We start from the raw sequence: 18719 nt of genomic DNA, 5'->3' as shown, positions 1-18719 counted from the left end.
TGTTTGTTTGCAGATGTCACGCTATCGCGCACCTTTTCATCAACTACGCCTGCAATACGGCAACAACAAGGGCAAGAACTACACGGAAATCGAGGATCGCTTTCTGGTCTGCATGCTGCACAAGCTCGGCTTTGATAAGGAAAATGTGTACGAGGAGCTACGTGCGGCCATACGGTGAGTGTAGCTTTACATTAAACCCTCATATTTGGCAAAACTATCTTTTTTGCCTACCATCCCATCATAGCGCTTCGCCACAATTCCGCTTTGACTGGTTCATCAAGTCTCGCACAGCTCTGGAACTACAACGCCGTTGTAATACGCTCATTACACTAATTGAGCGCGAGAATATGGAGCTGGAGAAAAAGGAACGAGCCGAGAAGAAAAAGAAGACACCCAAGACTCCAGGCGGCAGCAGCGGAGGTGGCAACAACAACACCCCAGCAGCACCCCCGCAGCCGAAAGCGAATCAGAAGCGGAAGAACGAGGTGGTGGCTACCAGTTCAAATGCCAAAAAGAAGAAGAAATAAAGAGACACAATATGCACCGACGACATTTATATGAGATTCAATAAATATCCCCATTTATCGGACGTGACGTACAGCATTAGTTACTGCTATATTACTTAAATTTAAATACAGAAAACATACAAATATATACATACATACTAGGTACTACGCCTTCGTACTCGCATTATGTGCGCCGTTGCCGCTGTATTCTATTCCACTTATCTGTATCGTTTTAAGCCTTAACTTATGCATAATTATCGTAAATCATTATTTTTAATAAACTATATATTGAAAAGAGCAGCTCCAGCCATTCAGACAAATATCATAATTTGAATTGTATCGGAACAAACATTGTTATATATATTTCAGAAAGTAAAGTTCAGGCAGAAAGTAAAGCTAGACTTGTCTTTTAAAAAGTGGTCATTGTACTTACTTTTGTATGTCGCTTCATAGTAAAGCGACTGGAAAGGAGACGGGCTAGTTCAACAGTCCATATCGTATGTCTAAAAATTTCGGATATAAATTTTCTTCAACCGAACAAGTTAGAAAATTACGATCGTCATATACATAGATCGGATATATAGATTTTCAGAAGAGTCATTGAATTGCATTTGTATTACTTCCTTTAGAGATACTCCTTTGACGAATTAACTCTCGTTTCTAAAGTTGAGGCCGAAGAGGCGCTGTGGTCCTCAGCGAATCAAGTATTTGGTTCATGCTGTATTTAATCCGCAGACCAAGTGTTGGTGTTCATCTATGTCCCATACCAATGAAGTTCACACTTCATTTTTGTATATTTGTATATAAACCCAACCATTTCATCGAATAAAACAGAACAAAAGGAAATTCGTGCCCTTTGGATCTTACCTTTCCCTTTCAGGTCCTCCGAGTACAACTGGTTCAGTGCCGGTTGTAAAAAATCACAAGCCACTAAGACTTCCTGACGTTGAAAACTATCCAGAAGAAGATATACACTTTTTAAATATTATTTATTTTGGTGAAAGTAGTAAGTAGGCTTTCGAACTTATGAGCTATGTGTGGTATATAATTCTATGCATTGCATTTTACTTCTAGGGATTATACGCTCATGGTTAAAACTTATAGCTTAATATCATCATGTTCATGCAGTCAGCGACGGCAGGCAAGGCCGCACCTGCAGTCGCTTTACCATGTTCAACATGGCCATAAAAAAGGAGTAAAAAAACGACACAAAAAACGAAAAATCTAAACAACAAAAAATTATAACTATGGGAATCTAGCTAAATGGGTGTGGACTCAACAAGTACCTGCATTATTGTACGTATAGGTATGTGTGTAACACTACCACATGTCCAGTCAGAAGGACGGCTCAATCATCACTCCCACTGTACATATTGATTATCTCTATAATACTTGCTGTTGCGCCCGCTATAAGGGCGAGTATGGAACAGACGCCGAGGAAGATGTTCTTCCACAGCTTCCACTTGGCCCAGCCAAGGTTGTTGGGCCAGAGGTACACGGTCTCCACGAAGCTGGGCACGAAGATGCCAAGCAGCGAAAGAACACAGCACCTACCAAGCTAATGAACGGCTCCAGGTTGGGAATGGCCGCTGCAACGCCGCCACTAAGGAGAATAATGCCCGTGCGAAGAAGTATTTGCGTTGTATTGTGCTTATCCTCGTGAATTTGTGACTGATTTTGCGCCAGAGGATCTCATTGGGCACATAGAACTGCAGGCCGAAGGTGAAGAGAATTGCGACAGCCATCAACAGCTTAGCCGTGTCGCCTAGCCAGCCTTCAGGCAAGTTAAGAGTCACACTTCCGCGCACATCTTCTCCGAAGCGCACATAGCCAAAGAAGCCGATGATGGCATAAAGAAGGACCACTGTAATCATGGCTGTGTTCAGGACACCAGGACAGCCGAGGAACTGTGCGGCTTGCGCATTGAGTTCTCCACCGGCATGACTACGCCTATGCCCTCCATGGCAAAGATGACGGTGGCAAAAGAAGAGAGGAATGTGACTCGCTTCTGCTATCAGCGGCTTATCCGAGTAGACCAGAGGTCGGTCAAACATATAGTACAGTGTAATGATAAAGGTCACGACAATAACACTTTGCCATTAATGAGAAGGGCACCAAGAACTTCAGGTTCCGTATTTGACCAATAAATGGCAGGGAATCACAGTCAGCGCAATGTAAATGCGCACATCCCAATTCAGGTTGCAGTTCGCATTGATGACATCATGAAATGAGGTAGCAATGAACACGATGTAGACGCAGGCAGCGCATAATAAGTGGCCATCAATCCACCATCTACAAATTGTCTGAGCAACGAAAGTCCATTGTCAATAAATAATATATCAATTATTATATATGCACATGGTATAGTCACTCACTTGGCAAAGTTGGAATGTTTTCTCATGCCCTTCGGCCCATACTCGAACACTTTTTCCGCTGTCTCAGCAAACCCAATGCGGGCACTTTCGCTTCTTTGCATATATCGTGCGAGGTTTTCACCTGAATTTTGGGAAAAGATGACTTTAATTATCATCAGCACATTAAAAGGAGCCTATTGGAATAATATTGAGCCGCATCTCGGCATCAGACCGCGACGTCAGATGTCTACACGACAGATTGTGACAGATGTTCAAACGTCAGATGTCTACACTACGACTAGAGAGTTTTTATACCCTGTACCCAAAGGGTACATATACCCTATATTAGTTTTGTGCGAGTGTACATGGAACACACAGAAGGAGGCGTGGTAGACCCCACAAAGTATATATATTCTTGATCAGCCGAGTCGATAGTAGCCATGTCCGCCTGTCTGTCTGTCCGTCTGCCTGTCTGTCCGTCTGTCCGTCTGTCTGTATGAGCGCAAGGATCTCAGAAAGTATAAGAGCTAGAATAACCAAACTTGGTATACAGATTCTCCTGATAGCATATATGGGTTTCTTTTGTATTATTTCCGCTAGTATACAATACGTATACATACATACATATATGTAGTACGTCTGAATCACTAGTTGAGGTGTTAATTTATAAATTTTTGTTTTTATTAAATTTATTTTGGGTTTTGCCCAATTACACAAGTACTGTAAATAATTCATGTCATTGCACCAGCCACACTACGTCTACCTAATCGTATATGGATTACCACTTGAAGCATTAAAATTTATTGATTAAATCAATGGGACATAAATCCCCCATAACTGTCTAGCTAATTCTATCAATGATGTCTGCAGCTGATAAAAGCGTCCAATGCTGTCCCCGACTTTAAAGCGCATTAAATCGCTGCCTGGCACTGATAAAAACGCGTGCGTCCATAGCAGCGATTTAAAACGCGTGCGCGGCCCTTATCTAGAAACGAACAGTATTCGTAATACTGACATGGCTCATTGGTAGAAAACAGGCATATAATGTGTGCCTTGAACTACTTCAGACAGTTGTTTGACGTAGATGGCCTCTGTCGTTAAGCAAATACTAGGCAAGTCTGGTGATTTTCTTAACCACTTCAGCATATTAGCAATAAATGTGTTAATTTTAAAATTAACACTTTACAATATCCGCTTTATTACCCACCAAAATGTGAACACAGTGCGTGCAGAGGAATCCAACGACGAGCGTCATGATCATGCCAAATAGCAGGCCGGCGTTGCGAAACGCCAGAGGCATTGCCAAAATACCGGTACCCAGGGAACTTTTGAGTAAGTGGGCCAATGCCCCTCCGCTACTGGCGCCATTCTCATCGCGATGCTCGAAAGGATTGTAGGGATCCTCTGCCAACGACAGTTGATTTTTGTCGGTCAAATTTGTTCTGCAAGGTGTTTAGTGGAAGAAGTAGTATTAGTTTGTACTTCGATGAAACTGTGCCATAAAAGGAAATATACCTGGAGTTGAAGTCGGTTAGTGAAAAAACGGATGCACTCTTTTGTTCCAAGGGCGGGGCATTGGAATCTTCTTTATTCGTCATCTACAAAGAAGATAAAAATTTTCCACTGCTTTATCGGAGCACAAAAATTACTGATAAATGTATTGGATCTAATTATGCAGCACGCCCACAACGGGGATTAATGTTGATTGATGGTAATGCTAATTGTCCCACTTGTCAACAACTTTTATAAACTTTCTAATGCCATTCTATATCCCATTATCGGAACCTTATCTAGCACGTGATTCAAGCACTGAAACCATTTGTCCAGGGTGCAGAGGCTAATCCACAGCAACTAATTCGGCGGCAAGGGTTGCCAGGGGCATTCCATTGATATGTTATCAGCTCCAAAACTTCTTCATAATTAAGCATATATCTCTGCTATCAGAAAATTCCGCGTGAGGTCCGATTGTTATCAAAGAAGGCATGGCAACCTGGCCATCAACCATTTGTACGTTCTAAGTATTTTATTTATTTGCCTCAAGTGCATTCATAAATTTTATGGGCCTATTTGGCAATTAGTTCGATAGTGCCGGGGTGTACTGGATTTAAAATCACCGCCGATTCACAGCCATATCCGCTACTATTCATGATATTGATATATGTGTAATAAAACAGGCTATAAGGCAGGTGAGAAGGCTTTGTGACCATATGCGCCAGGTACACGCAAAATTGTGATGGATCAATTAACACCGACAATTCTGCCAATCGATTGAGTAGGGAACTTCGTCCATTTGATTAACTAATCGTGATATATGCGGTGATTGTTTATGGCTAGCACGGTGGTAAAATCATTCAAAATTTATTGCTTCGATTAAACTTTAATGATTAAATTAAGAACCTTGTGGTTGACTTAGCCAACCATCAATGAAAACATCACACTAAAAATTTGAACAGTTCTGCAACTGCGTCATGGAAAGTAAAAAAAATCTTCCTATTCCTTCCTTTCTAGTAGAGTAATTATCCACGGTTTTGCTTTCAATTCCTAAATGGTAAACAATTTTGTTAAGTTTGCAGAAAAATTTATTAAATAAACTGTTTATCCTTTTATTATACTCTTATCCTTTTATTTAACATCATTAATTTCATTCGAATGTAATTGATTTTTTAGCTTCAAATTAAAAGATCGATTTTAATTATATATAAGTCTGCCGGATGGTATTAATCTTTACAAAAAAGGTAACTTTAAAATATTTGTTTTAAGATCTATATCAGCCCAATAGATTTTCCTTTCACTTCGTATAAAACTTATTTTAAAACCATTCAACATTTCTTTCAAAACTTGTTTAAAGTAAGAATGATAATATTCGTTTATCCTTTCAGAATATTTTGTACTAGACTTAAACTTCGATACATTCTAACAATTATAAGAGTTTTTTTCATATGTTACTGCACTATTTTTTCAGCAAAATTGTAAAGGGCAATAATCTTTTAAATACATTATTTTTTCTTTTTTTACAAAAAATTGATGTTCTGTTATTTCTTTTAATTTCACTTCAATTACTGCTGCGTCATTTCCTTTTCAAGAAATTGACAGAGGATAAGTGCCCACTTAAAATTTAGCCCGGGAAACGGGTTATTTAAAGTTGATTATTAATTGAATTTTAATTTATTGGATTACATTTTGCTTTATACGTAATAGATCCTTCACTTACTTTCCAATTAAGCAACTGTATTCTTTAAGTTCGATTATTACAGAACCGCGCACACTTACTGGCAAAAATGAACTGAAAATTTTTTACCTCAATCGCAGTTCCCCAAGCGCGAGCCTTGTCTAAATCGTATCTTATGATAACATAAATATTGGGAAGGAGTACACGACGAGCGACAGCAACAATAATTGATACATAAGTACAACTCAATATTTAATGCCAATAATAATAAAATACTTAAAGCTGCTTCTAAAATCACTTATACCCATCGCTGATAAGGAAAATGTTCAAAAGCTATGGCCAGGTAATCACTGAGAGGGGTGGAAGAAGCAAATTGATTTACGAGGCGCCACAAGTAATTTATTAAATTCACTAAGAGCTGTGGAAAAGTATTCAGGGTAATTTCGTTAATTACCGTTAATTATCATACAAATAAACAACTTTAAAGATTTTCCAAATTTCATATTATAGATATTTCTATTTACCTTAAGTAATAGTTAATAAATTTAATGTCTACGAATTAAAGGCAATCGCACAGCATTTGTTATCCACTTAGCCTGATAAGATTAGCAACACAATGTTTTGCAATAACAGGTAACATAAAACCCATTTACAACTTTTCCACACATCCACTCAGTTGGTAACATCAGAATGTGTGTCGTGCTGAGTCTACAAACGGTTTACATTTGACATGCCTTTATTATCAGAGTTGTTCGATGAATGTTATAGAAGTTATTTAATTAACGACTACACGATGAATTATGATCGTAAATGAGAAGTGTAGTGCCAGTGAAGGCGATTCTTTTTCCTGAATCATTTTTTTATACTAGGGATTACATTAAATAGCTTTAAAGTGAAAGTAAATTCTTGGGATAAGGTTAATGTTTTTTTAAACTATAAATACACAGATTTTAAAGCTATACGAGTACCGAGTACTACATATGCTTCGCGTACTGTACTATGCTATCTATTTTCTATCTATTTTGGTTATCCTTGGCACACAAATAATGCAGACAAATAATGCAGGTATGACTTTTTCAATATTCAATTGGTTTCAATATTTTATAAACAACAAGTGTTTTATGCAAAAACTCTTTCTATATTGCAGCTATATAATTCAGTCACGACCTCTTATCTGCGCCCATTACATAATATCGATGTCATTGGTACTTTAGTTCTAGAATTGTGGAATATGTAGTGATACGTAGAGTACTATTTATATATAGGAAATCGCAAATAATAACAAAAAATGTTAAATTAAAACTATACTATATGTACCTACAACGCGTGGTCTACCATACTTATTGCTCATTTACAAATATAGTCTACCTAGTTCGAAAGGGACTATATAATAGCTTCTAGAAATGTTTCACTTCTTAAAGCACATATTGGTATTTTCAAAGTGAATACAGATAATGAAACTAATCTTTATTGTCGGGCAATTCGCTATAATTTTATAAAGCCGAAACAACCAATGGGGCAGCATGTTCATTGACTTTATATTCGAGTAATGTATTTATGACATCATGTCCACGAGTTTCTACTGGACATTGACTTGATTTATGTCCGTCACTTGTCTAATATATTGTTTTGAATTTAAGTCCACATCAGTGATAGGTATGTATGTGTGACTTTTTAATGCCAATTAGAAATGTATTGATATTATAATTTAAATACTTTTCCTCCATGTCATGTTTGCGCTGTCCATTTTTCGTGCTAATCTGTGTTTGTGAACATGCTAAATAATTTAACACTTCTTCGTCAAATGATATCAAAAAGTTCTAAAACGCCGCATATTAAGTTCGTTTAAGCATATACAAGTATAAAGGGGTTTCGAATAATCTGGCAGATGCCTACAATTTGTTGCATTTTATAATAACAAAATTAAGTTCTCTTCGACTACGAAATACACAATTTTAAATGAGCTTTCTTTAACTAGACTTCGTTTTTTATTCCAAACTATCTGAATATTTTTTATTATTTAATATATTTGATTTCCATTCAATAAGGGGTGAGAACGCTTTTTATGGTTGAAGCAGATATAACAGATAGCGAAATTTTTGTTGAGCTCAATTAATAAATAATGTTAGTATAAGCTACTATTTCATTCTGAAAGATCAGTCAAGATAATGCTGACTATCAAAAAATAGCAACAATTATTAAATAAACATACACCGAGCTTGCAATTATTTTACTTTCTGTTATTTAAAAATGTACTTTTAGAATGTTCAAATGCTAGCATATACAAGTAGTAGTATGTCATTAAATTTCCGAAAGCAAGTGCAATATCATTACATAAATCAAGGTACTTATATTGCATCGTACTGATGAAATTTCCCTTGCCTTGTACTCTGCAATTACGAGGCGTTCGGCTGAAGTTTATCTTAAATATTGCACAAGGTACGCCCTGCCAAGTACCGTTAATTGTTAACTGAATTTCAATTAAAATCTGCAACTATCGATTTGGGTCAATAGCCATATAAAGCAGACGGCGCAAAAGTAAGCAAAAGCCGCATTTTGTATGCGATTTTTTATTCGTTTCTGTTTTGCTTCTTGTTCGTCGGCTTCACGTGCCTGAAACTTGTTTCACGCACGAGCGTCAATAACGCAATTCATCAATCGATTTGGCATTAAAAGCTTTTTCATTCGATCAGGCTCAGTGTCAGTGCATGTCAGTGGAGGCAGTTGTGTCTGTCCATCGATCGTTTCGATCCGCTCCGATCCGATCCGCTCCGATCTGATCCCCTATTTTCATGGCCCGCCTCTTCACTTTCGATATGCACGCAAAAAACGAGCGACACATGCAACGAATAATTAAGCGGCACTTCATTTCCAAGTATTTTAATGTGCTATGGTATTGACTTACACTTATCTCATTATTAACAACAATTCGCTTGCCTTTATCAATGCACAGACAGCCTCGCTTCTTATGTAAACTCGTAAAGTTTAAAGCATTCAATTTTCGCCTTATTATTATTATTTTTTTTTTAGCTAACTTGAAGTTTATTGCACTTTTTAATCGGTTTTATTAAAAGGTAGCTGCCAGCTAAACAAACTCAATCATTTTTACAAACATTGTCATGCAGTAATCATTTGTGCCGTTCCTATTATCTATTGACATAGTCATACTATATGCCAAATGGATAGGTGCAAACACTTTTTACTACATATGTATATATGTATGATCTGAAGAGTTTACGCTACATAAACCTCATAGTGCTGATCAGGAGGATTCTGAAGGAGCTAAAGTAATTTAAAATCTCTTCATCTAAGATATTTAAGAAAGTAACATTTTTTTCATTTTCAATAAAAAGTGTATAGGTTATTTTTGTCGATATACAATATTAAAAAATTCCTTAAAAAAACAAAACTAATGAACCATTTGCAACTGTTGGGGTTATTAGTTTTATTGAATATTCAAACATGTGTATATACCTAGAATGGCTATTAAAAGACATATAGCCATTTTGGCAACAAATCTTATTTATTTAAATTTTAGGTTTCAGATTTATTTATTTTTTTTTATGTGAGTAGATTATTATTTATCTTTACATTTTCAAACCCAATTAAAGGTTTGAAATACATAACTAATGGTACAATCAACTGGCCTGTTAATTAAAACATATAGTATAAATAAATGCTTTCTTTCAACATTTTTCATAAACTGAGATGCTATTGAGGGACGCACAAACGATTACGCGTATATCTGCTTAGATATAAACCTCACTTTTCACTTTAGGCGATGGAAAAATTTGTAGCAATATAGAATAGATATAAATTAAACGAATTATTTCTTAATTAATTAATTACCTTTTAATATACGATTTTGTTTATTTAGCAGGAAAATTTCTTTAATGCGTTGCCTTTAATGAAATACTACGTGGTTTTTAAAAATTCACAATACTGTTCTCAATCGCACTACTGCGTCAGTCTATGATTTCTCATTGTTTTCTAAACGCGCGTTAATCGACGGCTAGGCAGGCAGCAAGACCAAATATTGGGCGGTAATTTCGGCCCAAACAAACAAAACTAATTAGCAGAACTTTATGCAGAACTAACAGTTGACAAATGGTTGCTGAAATGGTCTTTAATTTTCAGGCACTAGAGCTTAGCCCGTTGAAAATATAGGTAGTATGTAGCTCAAAGCAAATTGGCGTATCTTTTTAACGATTCAAATTCGAGTGTTTTGGTTACGCGTCTCGGCTTGTTGTTGTGTTTATATCGTGTTGTTAACTGTCCGACGATCGCTTAGTGACTGATATTAAGCCAATGTTTGTGCTTGAATTTGTTGCTGCCAACGTCAGCGAGTGCACGCTGACAATATAATGTATATCGCAGAGATACAGGCAGAAACAGTGTCAGACTCGGAGAGGGAGCGACAGACAGGCTACTGTGAGCCATATGGATCGAGCAACAAGCAATTAGTGTCTCTCAGCGGCAGCCCGCCTCACCTGTCAAACTCCTGGGACCATAAACTTAACAGAGACGCTATTTTATACATACGTACATATATATATATATATATACAATATATGTGCCCATAAGTATTGGTGTGTGCGTGCGCGCTTATGCTTTCTATATAAACATTTTTTGGACATTTGCGACAAGACGAGTCTGTCTCTGGCATTGCTCATACGCACTGAGCGCCCAAGACTATTGTATTTGCAGCGCTCTATATAATAAATGTAGATAAACTTAAATTGTACGTTAATCGAGTAGATAAGCAGTTTTTGACAAACTCTTTATCTTTTGATAGTTGCAGTTGACAGCAAATCAGTTTCATTTTATTTCAAAGCCTGGCTAATCGCATGAAAACACAACTACACGACCACAAAGTGTATCTTTCTAAGCGAAATATTGCAAAACATTTATAAATTTTTATGCTGTTACAACGCTGCCTAACAAGCTAGAGCATTAAGAAGCTTCGCAAATTCTTCAAATATTACAAATTATTTTTGATTTATTTAAGTTCGAGCGAGCGCATTTCAGTTCAATTGTTTTTGTTAAAAATAACTTGCATGCTACCAACGACCTTTTCGGATTTATTCGCAAATGGGAAAATGGGAAGCCTTTAGATAACAGGATGCTATTTCACATTTCAGAATTGGTTGGCACTGTCGGGATGGATCGTATGTCAATTTCACTAATTTCTAACTAACTCGAAATTGAAATTATTATTAATTTGACCAACTTGCCAAAAGGCACTCCACCTAATTTGAATTGTTATTATATTTATTGATACAATTATTAATGCCTATGGATTTTTTATTAAACCAGCCCAAAGGTAAGTGCAGATGAATTTTGTACACAAGAAGAAAACGAAGTTTTTAAACCATCATGCCAGATTTTCCTTAATTAGAGCACAGTTTTTTAGACGACATCGGTATCTGCAACACAGTTATAAATGTCTAACATTTAGATACTTCCATAAATGGGTTAAATTATAAAATGCGTTGTGATCTAAGAATTTGACTGACTTTAAACAGCTTTCTGGTGCTTACTGACTATAACCAGTCACATGAGAATTAGAGGCACACTTCAACACAGTAATTAAGTGTTTGTTGTAGTTTTATTTGTTGTTGCATTCGCCTTGTGCGTCTTTTTAAGTCAGCTTAGGTTTATGGAGCTGGTGTCGTTAGCGACCAGTGATTGACTTGTTTTAAATGGTAATTGTTGTTGCTGCCGCTGTTGTTTCTGTTGTTGTTGAAGTTGCCAGTTTTCTGCCTATCCATAAATAATGTGCGTTTGGCAGTGCGGCGAGCGCCAGTGGAAAATTTTTACACAAATTCGAAATGCAATTTTCACGTGTTGTGCATTTTGAAATTTATCTCTAACGTTTTGTATTTGGAGCAATTGGTGGGTGTGGATGGGGCTATTGCTGTCGTTTTTGTGACGGTGTTATTTATCTTTAATTTATGGATCGTTTCTTGTTGCTTTTAAGTGAATATAAATTTATTTGCTTAGCCCCTAAGCTTGACTAATGTACTATTTGTTCAGGCACATCGTAAGTGTCGTGCAAAGTGTATAATATTTTGTAAGCCACATCAATGCCAGGAATTGCCACAGTTTTATTATCTGCTCATTCATCACTTCTGTAGTAGAATAAGTATAAGTAATGCAAAGGTATAAATATTGCGTATACGCAACGGAGCATGCGAATATAATAAAAGTTAGAATATTTAAGAACACACATATAGTCTGAAGTATTTATGTTGATCAATTTTTTATTTGTATATTATAATAAACAAAATAAGTTAAATTCATGTTTAATGTTAAATTGATTTCTTCAGAAATTAATAATTGTTTACCTATTTTAACTCTACTTGGGAAATAGGGAACAACTCCATCCCGTCATTTCATATATATCCCTAAAATATATTGAACACATTTTTGACTTGTATGAAATTAAGTTAATTACTTTACTGAAGGATCTTAATTATTCAACCAAGTTCGAAAAAAAAATCTCTGAACCTCTTAGAAAAAATCTGACCTATGTGTCTTCTGAGAGTATTTTTTTTGTTATTAGTACAAGTAGTTCTTCTACCAAATCAGATTTACTTGCATATTTACATAATGTTTAAATATATTCTATATGTACATATATTAAACAATAAATTCGATGGCAATGCTCTCGTAGGCAGTGTTGGACCGTGCTGTCTCTGCAGAAAAATCCCCGATCAGGGTCAATTGTTAGTTCAGTGGGCACTTCACTTTTTGTGATTACTCTCACGTTGAGTTTTTATAACAATTGAACTTCATTTAAATTAGTGACGTGCCTGATTTTTCGGTGCAAATTTCTGAAAAACAATTCATGCTTTCGACTTAATGGCTGACATAAGCAAAAAACAAAATTTCCCCAAAAAGAATGCGTCATGAAATGAAACAAACCCCTTTTGTATACGTATAAACTGGGTGTTGGGTGTTACGATTTAAAGGCCCAGCCTCATTCTTTAATATGCAGCTCGTGAGCACATATTCAGCATATCTTTGTCAAATTAAATAAAACAAAACAATCTAATTGAAATGCATGAAACTCGTTTAAGTTCGCATGAAATATATGTACATTACTACTTGTATACGCGTATGTATGTATGTCGATTTTTGCACATTTGTATATTTATACGTTAAGATTATTGTTGTACATACATTAAAAATAAATATTGATTTGCTTCCGCAATTAATTTCCGGCTCGGCCTCTGTCTGGTGGCCCACCTGACTACCAGTCTGTCCGTCGGTCGTCTTTATCTGAGACAAGTATGCGGTTCGACAAGTTCACATGCGCATCCATATGAAGTGCTTAGCTATTAATTGACTAATTAGAATGCGCAATGCGTTTGGTGTTAGCCTAAAAGATTGTCGTAAGAGATTCTAGGTAAAGCAGTCAAATGTTGACCTTGTGTCATGTCAAAGACTTTTGTGCATGCTAATTGGTGTGAGTTTAAGGTTTCTGTTTTTAGTCGGTAACATCTAATGTGCAGGGGCGGGATAGCGGCTGTGCGTCACTTACTTATGTTTACCTTATGAGTAAGTAAATGGTTAAAATTCGTGCTGTTCGGAGTACCATTTATACTCAGTCTAGCTATGTATTTATTTCCCTTCAAACAGGTTCCAGGAGCACTCTGAATTGTTTATAAACAAACCCCTTTGTTACTTGAAATAACATTGTAGATACAAACTCACACACAAAAAAATGCTTGACCAAATAAAAATGATTTTTATCATGAATGAAATATGTAAACAAATGGTATATCAATGCCACAACAATAAACGCACAAATTTTAGCGTGCGTCATCGTTATAGTCGAGATTAGTGTAATAATGAGCGGCAAAACTTTTTGTGCTTCCTAAACGTTCCCCTTTTTCTGTTTCAAACAACGCCCCACAGTTATAGTAGTTCTATAGAAATTTAGATTTCCGCATACTTGCTTGTATTGGATTTTTGCATAGGTGTTAGCGTCACATAACATATTATTTAGAATTCAATTCTACATATTCAATACAAAATAAATCATGAGAAAATAGAATGCGATTGCATTGTGTGCCCACAAAGTGGAACTACAGAGAGGTATAGGGTAGTGCACTAATTGCAATAATTAGCATTGGCATTAGTAACTGAGCGAACAATTTGGAACTATGCAGGCGTGTTTGTGTTTAATTACATGAATGCATTTCAAACTGTTTTTATATGACAAACTTCAACAATTGCACGCAACTTGATCTTATCATAATTTTTATATTTAAACAATCGAAATTAACTTTTGTGTAACCCAAAAACATGGGGCCAGATGTTTAACTATAACAAGGCAACTTATAAATGCACTATACAGCTTAAAAATAATGCAGCAGTTGGTTTCGGCGCCAAAGATTATTCGCCCTTATAAATGGGCTTGCGTTTTTCCGCGAATGCTGCCAGACCTTCAAGGCGATCTTTAGTCGGTATGACCTGTGCATAGCACACTTCCTCAATTGAGTACCCAGTTTTCAAGTCGACTTGCATTCCCTTGTCAATGGCTAGCTTAGCCATGCGAACACCTACTGGTCCATTTGGCAATATTTCTTCGGCTAATTTAATGGCTTGATTATATGCTGCATCTTTTGTTTCATTCTGCGGCACTACATGGTTGACTAGGCCCAACTGTTTGGCCTCTGCACCATCTAAGACGCGAGCCGTAAATATCAGTTCCTTGGCCAAAGCTGGGGACAGAATGCGCGGTAAGCGTTGGGTACCTCCGGCGCCCGGAATGATGGCCAGGCGTGTTTCCACAAGTCCCAGTTTAGCATTGTTTGCCGCTGTGCGTATATCACAGGCTAGCGCCATTTCCAGTCCACCCCCAAGTGCTGCACCATCGAGGGCAGCAATGACAGGCATTGGCAGTTGTTCGATGCTGATGAGCAGATTGCGCAACTTAGTTACAAATTCCCGTGCTTCATCCTGAGACATGCCTGCAAGCGAATATGTATAATTAATATGTGTAATTAATTCTTTCTTATCTTACCTTTGCGTTCCTTCAAATCCGCTCCAGCACAAAATATGTCTGGGGAAGTGCTGCGTAGTACAACAACACGTGAGTAATTGTCCTTCTTCAATTCCTGTAATATTTCGCTAAAAGTTTCAACCAGTCCTCGAGAGAATGAGTTTTTGGCTGCCGGGCGATTCAAACCCAGAACAGTAATGCCTTTTTTCGACCCCTCCAAGCGCTCAACAGTTACCTCATCGCCAGTTGAAACGTTTGTGGAGTAAAGACATGTTTGCGCCCTTGTTCCGCCTGGCAAGGCTTGGCACGCTATGCGTGTCAGTTTCGTGGCCGTTTGCAGTAGCCGCGACATCCTGTGGTACCGAAAATTGGAAAAAGCAAAACGAAAAGTTACAAAACCGGCAAAAACAGCTGAGCGTGAAGAAAAACACAAGCAGCCGTTCGGCCAGTGTGGCAAAATGCTCGGTTGATATCGATAGTGCACTACAACAGATTTTGCATCACTAATTCACAGCCGGGCGCTGCTAAATTCATAGTAAATTGTAAATAAAAAAAAATATATCAAAATTTTAAGTGCTCTTTATTTTGGCAATCCATTAAAATAGCGAAAGCGAGTGCACTTCCACCGAAGGCAGACTTAAAATATAACAACGTGAGAAGGGCCCGCAAAAAGCAAAAGCAATACCACCTTGTGTATGACGTCTCTGCCCGTCTCCTGAAAGTGAAACCGAACACACAACTAATTTCTGAACGCCGCTGACGCGCGCGCCGTGTAAGTGGCCGTGACCCTGCACCCAAAGCAAAATAATTCTATGCTATTTTCAGAGGAGAGATGCTTTTACGGGGCGTGCAGCTGTTGCAGTGCAGACACATCAATTTCACCTGTGCCGCCCTAAAATTGATCCACCATGGCAGCATTTGTGGGCGTAGTCAATATAGGCAGGAGTACGCGTTACTCTGTAAACAGGCACAGAGTAGGCTAAGCGGTAGTGGTGCGCTTCTGCCTCTGCGGTGCAGAAGCACTGACAGCAGTGATTCAACAGACAAAGATCTGAACAAATTACATCTGAAAGTTGGAAAAGACAGCGCATCTAAAGAAGGTGACCTAACATTAGAAGTGGCCACAACATCCGCACCCGGCTTCACACAGACTAAGAACTTTGAGGTGAAAACCCCGAAAGGCATACTGACTATTACCACCACCATTGAGGACTCTAAGATCAATGAAATTGTATTTGAGAAGTCAGAACTTACCCCAATAGCGAAACTCAATGAGCCAGTTTTGGTTCCAGGCAACATAAATATAAATAACCCAACTAAGGTACAGGAAACATCAACAGATGGCGTTTTGTCGATGCCTCAAATTGCGCCTACTAGCACGCCGTCCCCGCTTCCACGTAAGGTTACACCGGGCAGTGTAGTAACGCCGGTAGAGGGAATGAATATGGCAGTGGTCAAGGCTCCGTTACCAGCAACGGCAGCTGCACCAACGCCAACGCCAAAACGACCGAGATTTGACTATCGTGCCTCGCTGGAGCGCAACTTTGTCACTCCCGCTCGGGCAATAAGCGATTTTATGCTAACTGCGGCGGACTTAGAATGTTTACCCAAGATTAAGCGACGCTCACCTTATGAACAGGAGCCGCCCATGACAGTTTTCTGGCGACGTGATGTCGAGTCGAAGGCGCTCGAAGTATGGGGTTCACGTGAGAATCTTCTTCGTGAGCGGCTGAAGCGCGAGGTGGAGCGTAAACAGCATCAGCAGAGTAAGTTGTCGAATCCTTGTGTCATTTCGGTTATAATTTGGATGCTTAAGAAATTGACTCTGCAGATTTGTTTACTGTTAAGCGACGCCTACGAGACTATCGGCGTGAAATGGGCTCTCGCACGACGGTAATGTTAGAAGATCGTAAGGGCCTTGAAAAATCCAGTCAAGTTGTAGCCACGGCCATAGCTATGTAAGTAACAAAGTGAAGTACTTTCCATTGCTTTTTATAAATTTGCTCGCTCTCCTACAGCAATGCGGCTAATCTGTTATTTAAGATCGGGGGCTGGCTCTACAGTGGATCGCACAGCATGTTTGCCGAGTGTATTCACTCTTTGGCAGATCTGATTAATCAGCTAATTCTTGCATTCGGTATATACAAATCGTCGCAACTACCAGACACGGATCATCCCTATGGTTATATGAACATGCGCTATGTATCCTCGCTTATTTCCGGAGTGGGCATTTTTTGCATGGGCTGCGGCCTGTCTGTTTACCATGGCATCGAGGGTATTCTAAATCCGGAGCCCATTACTGATCTCTTCTGGGTTTATTGCATTCTAATGGGTTCTCTCGTGTCGGAGGGTGCCACTCTTGTTGTGGCCATCAATGAGCTAAAACGATCGGCGCGCATACATAACGTGTCTTTCAGGGAATATGGTAAGAGTTGGACTTAGTGTGACTTGGCTACTACAGGTTTTTATAATTGTAGTGGTGTCTGGTAAAGATCCGTGTGTCAATGTGGTCCTTTGCGAGGATGCGGCGGCTGTTGTGGGTGTAATTATCGCCGGCAGCTGCATGGCTTTGAGTAGCTACACTGGCTCCCCGATCTTTGACGCTGCTGGTTCACTATTGATTGGTGGATTACTTGGCGCAGTAGCTTCATTCATTATCTATACGAATGCCAATGCATTGGTTGGTGTTTCGATATCCACCGAACGCTTAGAGAAGATCAATTCAGCTCTTGAGGCTGACGTAATGATTCGCGCGATATACGACGTAAAGGGCATTGATATAGGTAATGCTCGAGTGCGTTACAAGGTAAGTTGCGAAAATATACTTCATAGATCATTTAACTTTTAATAATTCCTTGCAGGCCGAGCTGGACTTCGACGGACGAGAGCTAACGCGATCGTATCTGGACAAGCAAGATCTGAATAAGTTACTGGCGGTAAAATTCTATTTTATAAATCTAGCAAGAAAACATAAATCAATTTTCGTTTTTAACAGGTTGTCCGGTCTTTCAAAAATGTTGAGGAGCTGGAGGCATTTTTACTTGATCAGGGGGAAAATATTGTGGATCTGATGGGTGGCGAAATTGATCGCATAGAAATGAATCTGCGCGTAAGTAAACCGGACTTCCAACTCACACAGAAAAATATTGAAATTCCCATATTTCTTCTAGACGCATTTCCCCGAAATACGACACGTTGATTTGGAAATTCTCTAAGTCTGGCTTCTAGAGCGGTTGTGGTGTTTTCCAAAATTGGCAAAAATCTTTCCTCTGTATAGCTGCTATTTATTTTTTTTAAATCATATGTGCTGCTCTTTTAGTTCTTAAGTATTGAAAGTGTTTTTGTTGTCTGGCTGTTTTTTTTAAGTGGGCAAATGAAAATCTTAAATAATTACGTTTAAAATATAGTTGAATTACTGTTATACCAACGTAGGGAGTGTCTATAATTAAAATACACGATAAATGCAGAAACTTATTTGACTTTTTAAAATTTATTTTTGAATGTATTGTCGTCGTGACCACATGAGAAGAGGGTCAAGTCGAAAGAAAGCATATGGTAGTTATAACAGACAAAGAGAAGACGCATTATCAACTTAGCTTGAAACGTGATACTGTTTGGTGTACCTGAGTCTATAATGAAAAAAAGATATAGTGTTTCTGCCAAAAATGAGACAATTT

General features: G+C 38.1%; 3 protein-coding genes and 1 pseudogene across 4 annotated transcripts; 2 read left to right on the top strand and 2 right to left on the bottom strand.

Annotated features, from left to right (window-relative positions):
• Positions 1 to 13: 13 nt before the first annotated feature.
• LOC115620162 (chromatin-remodeling complex ATPase chain Iswi-like) lies at positions 14 to 806 on the top strand. Its single transcript, XM_030513290.1, has 2 exons — positions 14 to 174; positions 245 to 806. The coding sequence occupies exons 1-2, from the start codon at positions 14 to 16 to the stop codon at positions 525 to 527; spliced, it is 444 nt and encodes a 147-aa protein (XP_030369150.1). The 3' UTR covers positions 528 to 806.
• Positions 807 to 1760: 954 nt separating this feature from the next.
• On the bottom strand, positions 1761 to 10283 carry LOC115620161 (annotated as a pseudogene).
• A 3986-nt stretch (positions 10284 to 14269) lies between these two features.
• On the bottom strand, positions 14270 to 15463 carry LOC115620160 (methylglutaconyl-CoA hydratase, mitochondrial-like). Its single transcript, XM_030513289.1, has 2 exons — positions 15064 to 15463; positions 14270 to 15010 (listed from the first exon to the last, which is right to left on the bottom strand). Exons 1-2 carry the CDS (start codon positions 15392 to 15394, stop codon positions 14433 to 14435), a joined length of 909 nt encoding a protein of 302 aa, XP_030369149.1. The 5' UTR covers positions 15395 to 15463; the 3' UTR covers positions 14270 to 14432.
• A 132-nt stretch (positions 15464 to 15595) lies between these two features.
• LOC115620156 (zinc transporter 9-like) lies at positions 15596 to 18368 on the top strand. Of its 2 annotated transcripts, none has more exons than XM_030513283.1 (8): positions 15596 to 15814; positions 15868 to 16808; positions 16859 to 17000; positions 17061 to 17467; positions 17520 to 17848; positions 17904 to 17978; positions 18038 to 18151; positions 18213 to 18368. In XM_030513283.1, the coding sequence occupies exons 2-8, from the start codon at positions 15875 to 15877 to the stop codon at positions 18255 to 18257; spliced, it is 2046 nt and encodes a 681-aa protein (XP_030369143.1). In that variant the 5' UTR covers positions 15596 to 15814; positions 15868 to 15874; the 3' UTR covers positions 18258 to 18368. The 2 variants fall into 2 exon arrangements, with proteins under 2 accessions (XP_030369143.1, XP_030369144.1); XM_030513284.1 differs by having other exon boundaries at positions 15597 to 15814; positions 16874 to 17000.
• Positions 18369 to 18719: the final 351 nt, after the last annotated feature.

This window comes from Scaptodrosophila lebanonensis, unplaced genomic scaffold, assembly GCF_003285725.1.
Source record: "Scaptodrosophila lebanonensis strain 11010-0011.00,11010-0021.00 unplaced genomic scaffold, SlebRS2 tig00000007-arrow-arrow-pilon, whole genome shotgun sequence".
Taxonomy (NCBI): domain Eukaryota; kingdom Metazoa; phylum Arthropoda; class Insecta; order Diptera; family Drosophilidae; genus Scaptodrosophila; species Scaptodrosophila lebanonensis.
The sequence above is the reverse complement of the archived record's forward strand: the minus strand, read 5'-3'. Positions and strand labels throughout refer to the sequence as shown.

Bases quoted from the DNA above. Each gene is read 5' to 3' on its own strand.
- LOC115620160 (XM_030513289.1), bottom strand. From the start codon at position 15,394: ATGTCGCGGCTACTGCAAACGGCCACGAAACTGACACGCATAGCGTGC. The intron at 15,011-15,063 runs GTAAGATAAGAA...ATTCGCTTGCAG, and splicing joins GGATTTGAAGGAACGCAAAG to GCATGTCTCAGGATGAAGCA.
- LOC115620156 (XM_030513283.1), top strand. From the start codon at position 15,875: ATGCTTTTACGGGGCGTGCAGCTGTTGCAGTGCAGACACATCAATTTC. The intron at 17,468-17,519 runs GTAAGAGTTGGA...TTATAATTGTAG, and splicing joins CGTGTCTTTCAGGGAATATG to TGGTGTCTGGTAAAGATCCG. The intron at 17,979-18,037 runs GTAAAATTCTAT...CGTTTTTAACAG, and splicing joins ATCTGAATAAGTTACTGGCG to GTTGTCCGGTCTTTCAAAAA.
- LOC115620162 (XM_030513290.1), top strand. From the start codon at position 14: ATGTCACGCTATCGCGCACCTTTTCATCAACTACGCCTGCAATACGGC. The intron at 175-244 runs GTGAGTGTAGCT...ATCCCATCATAG, and splicing joins GAGCTACGTGCGGCCATACG to CGCTTCGCCACAATTCCGCT.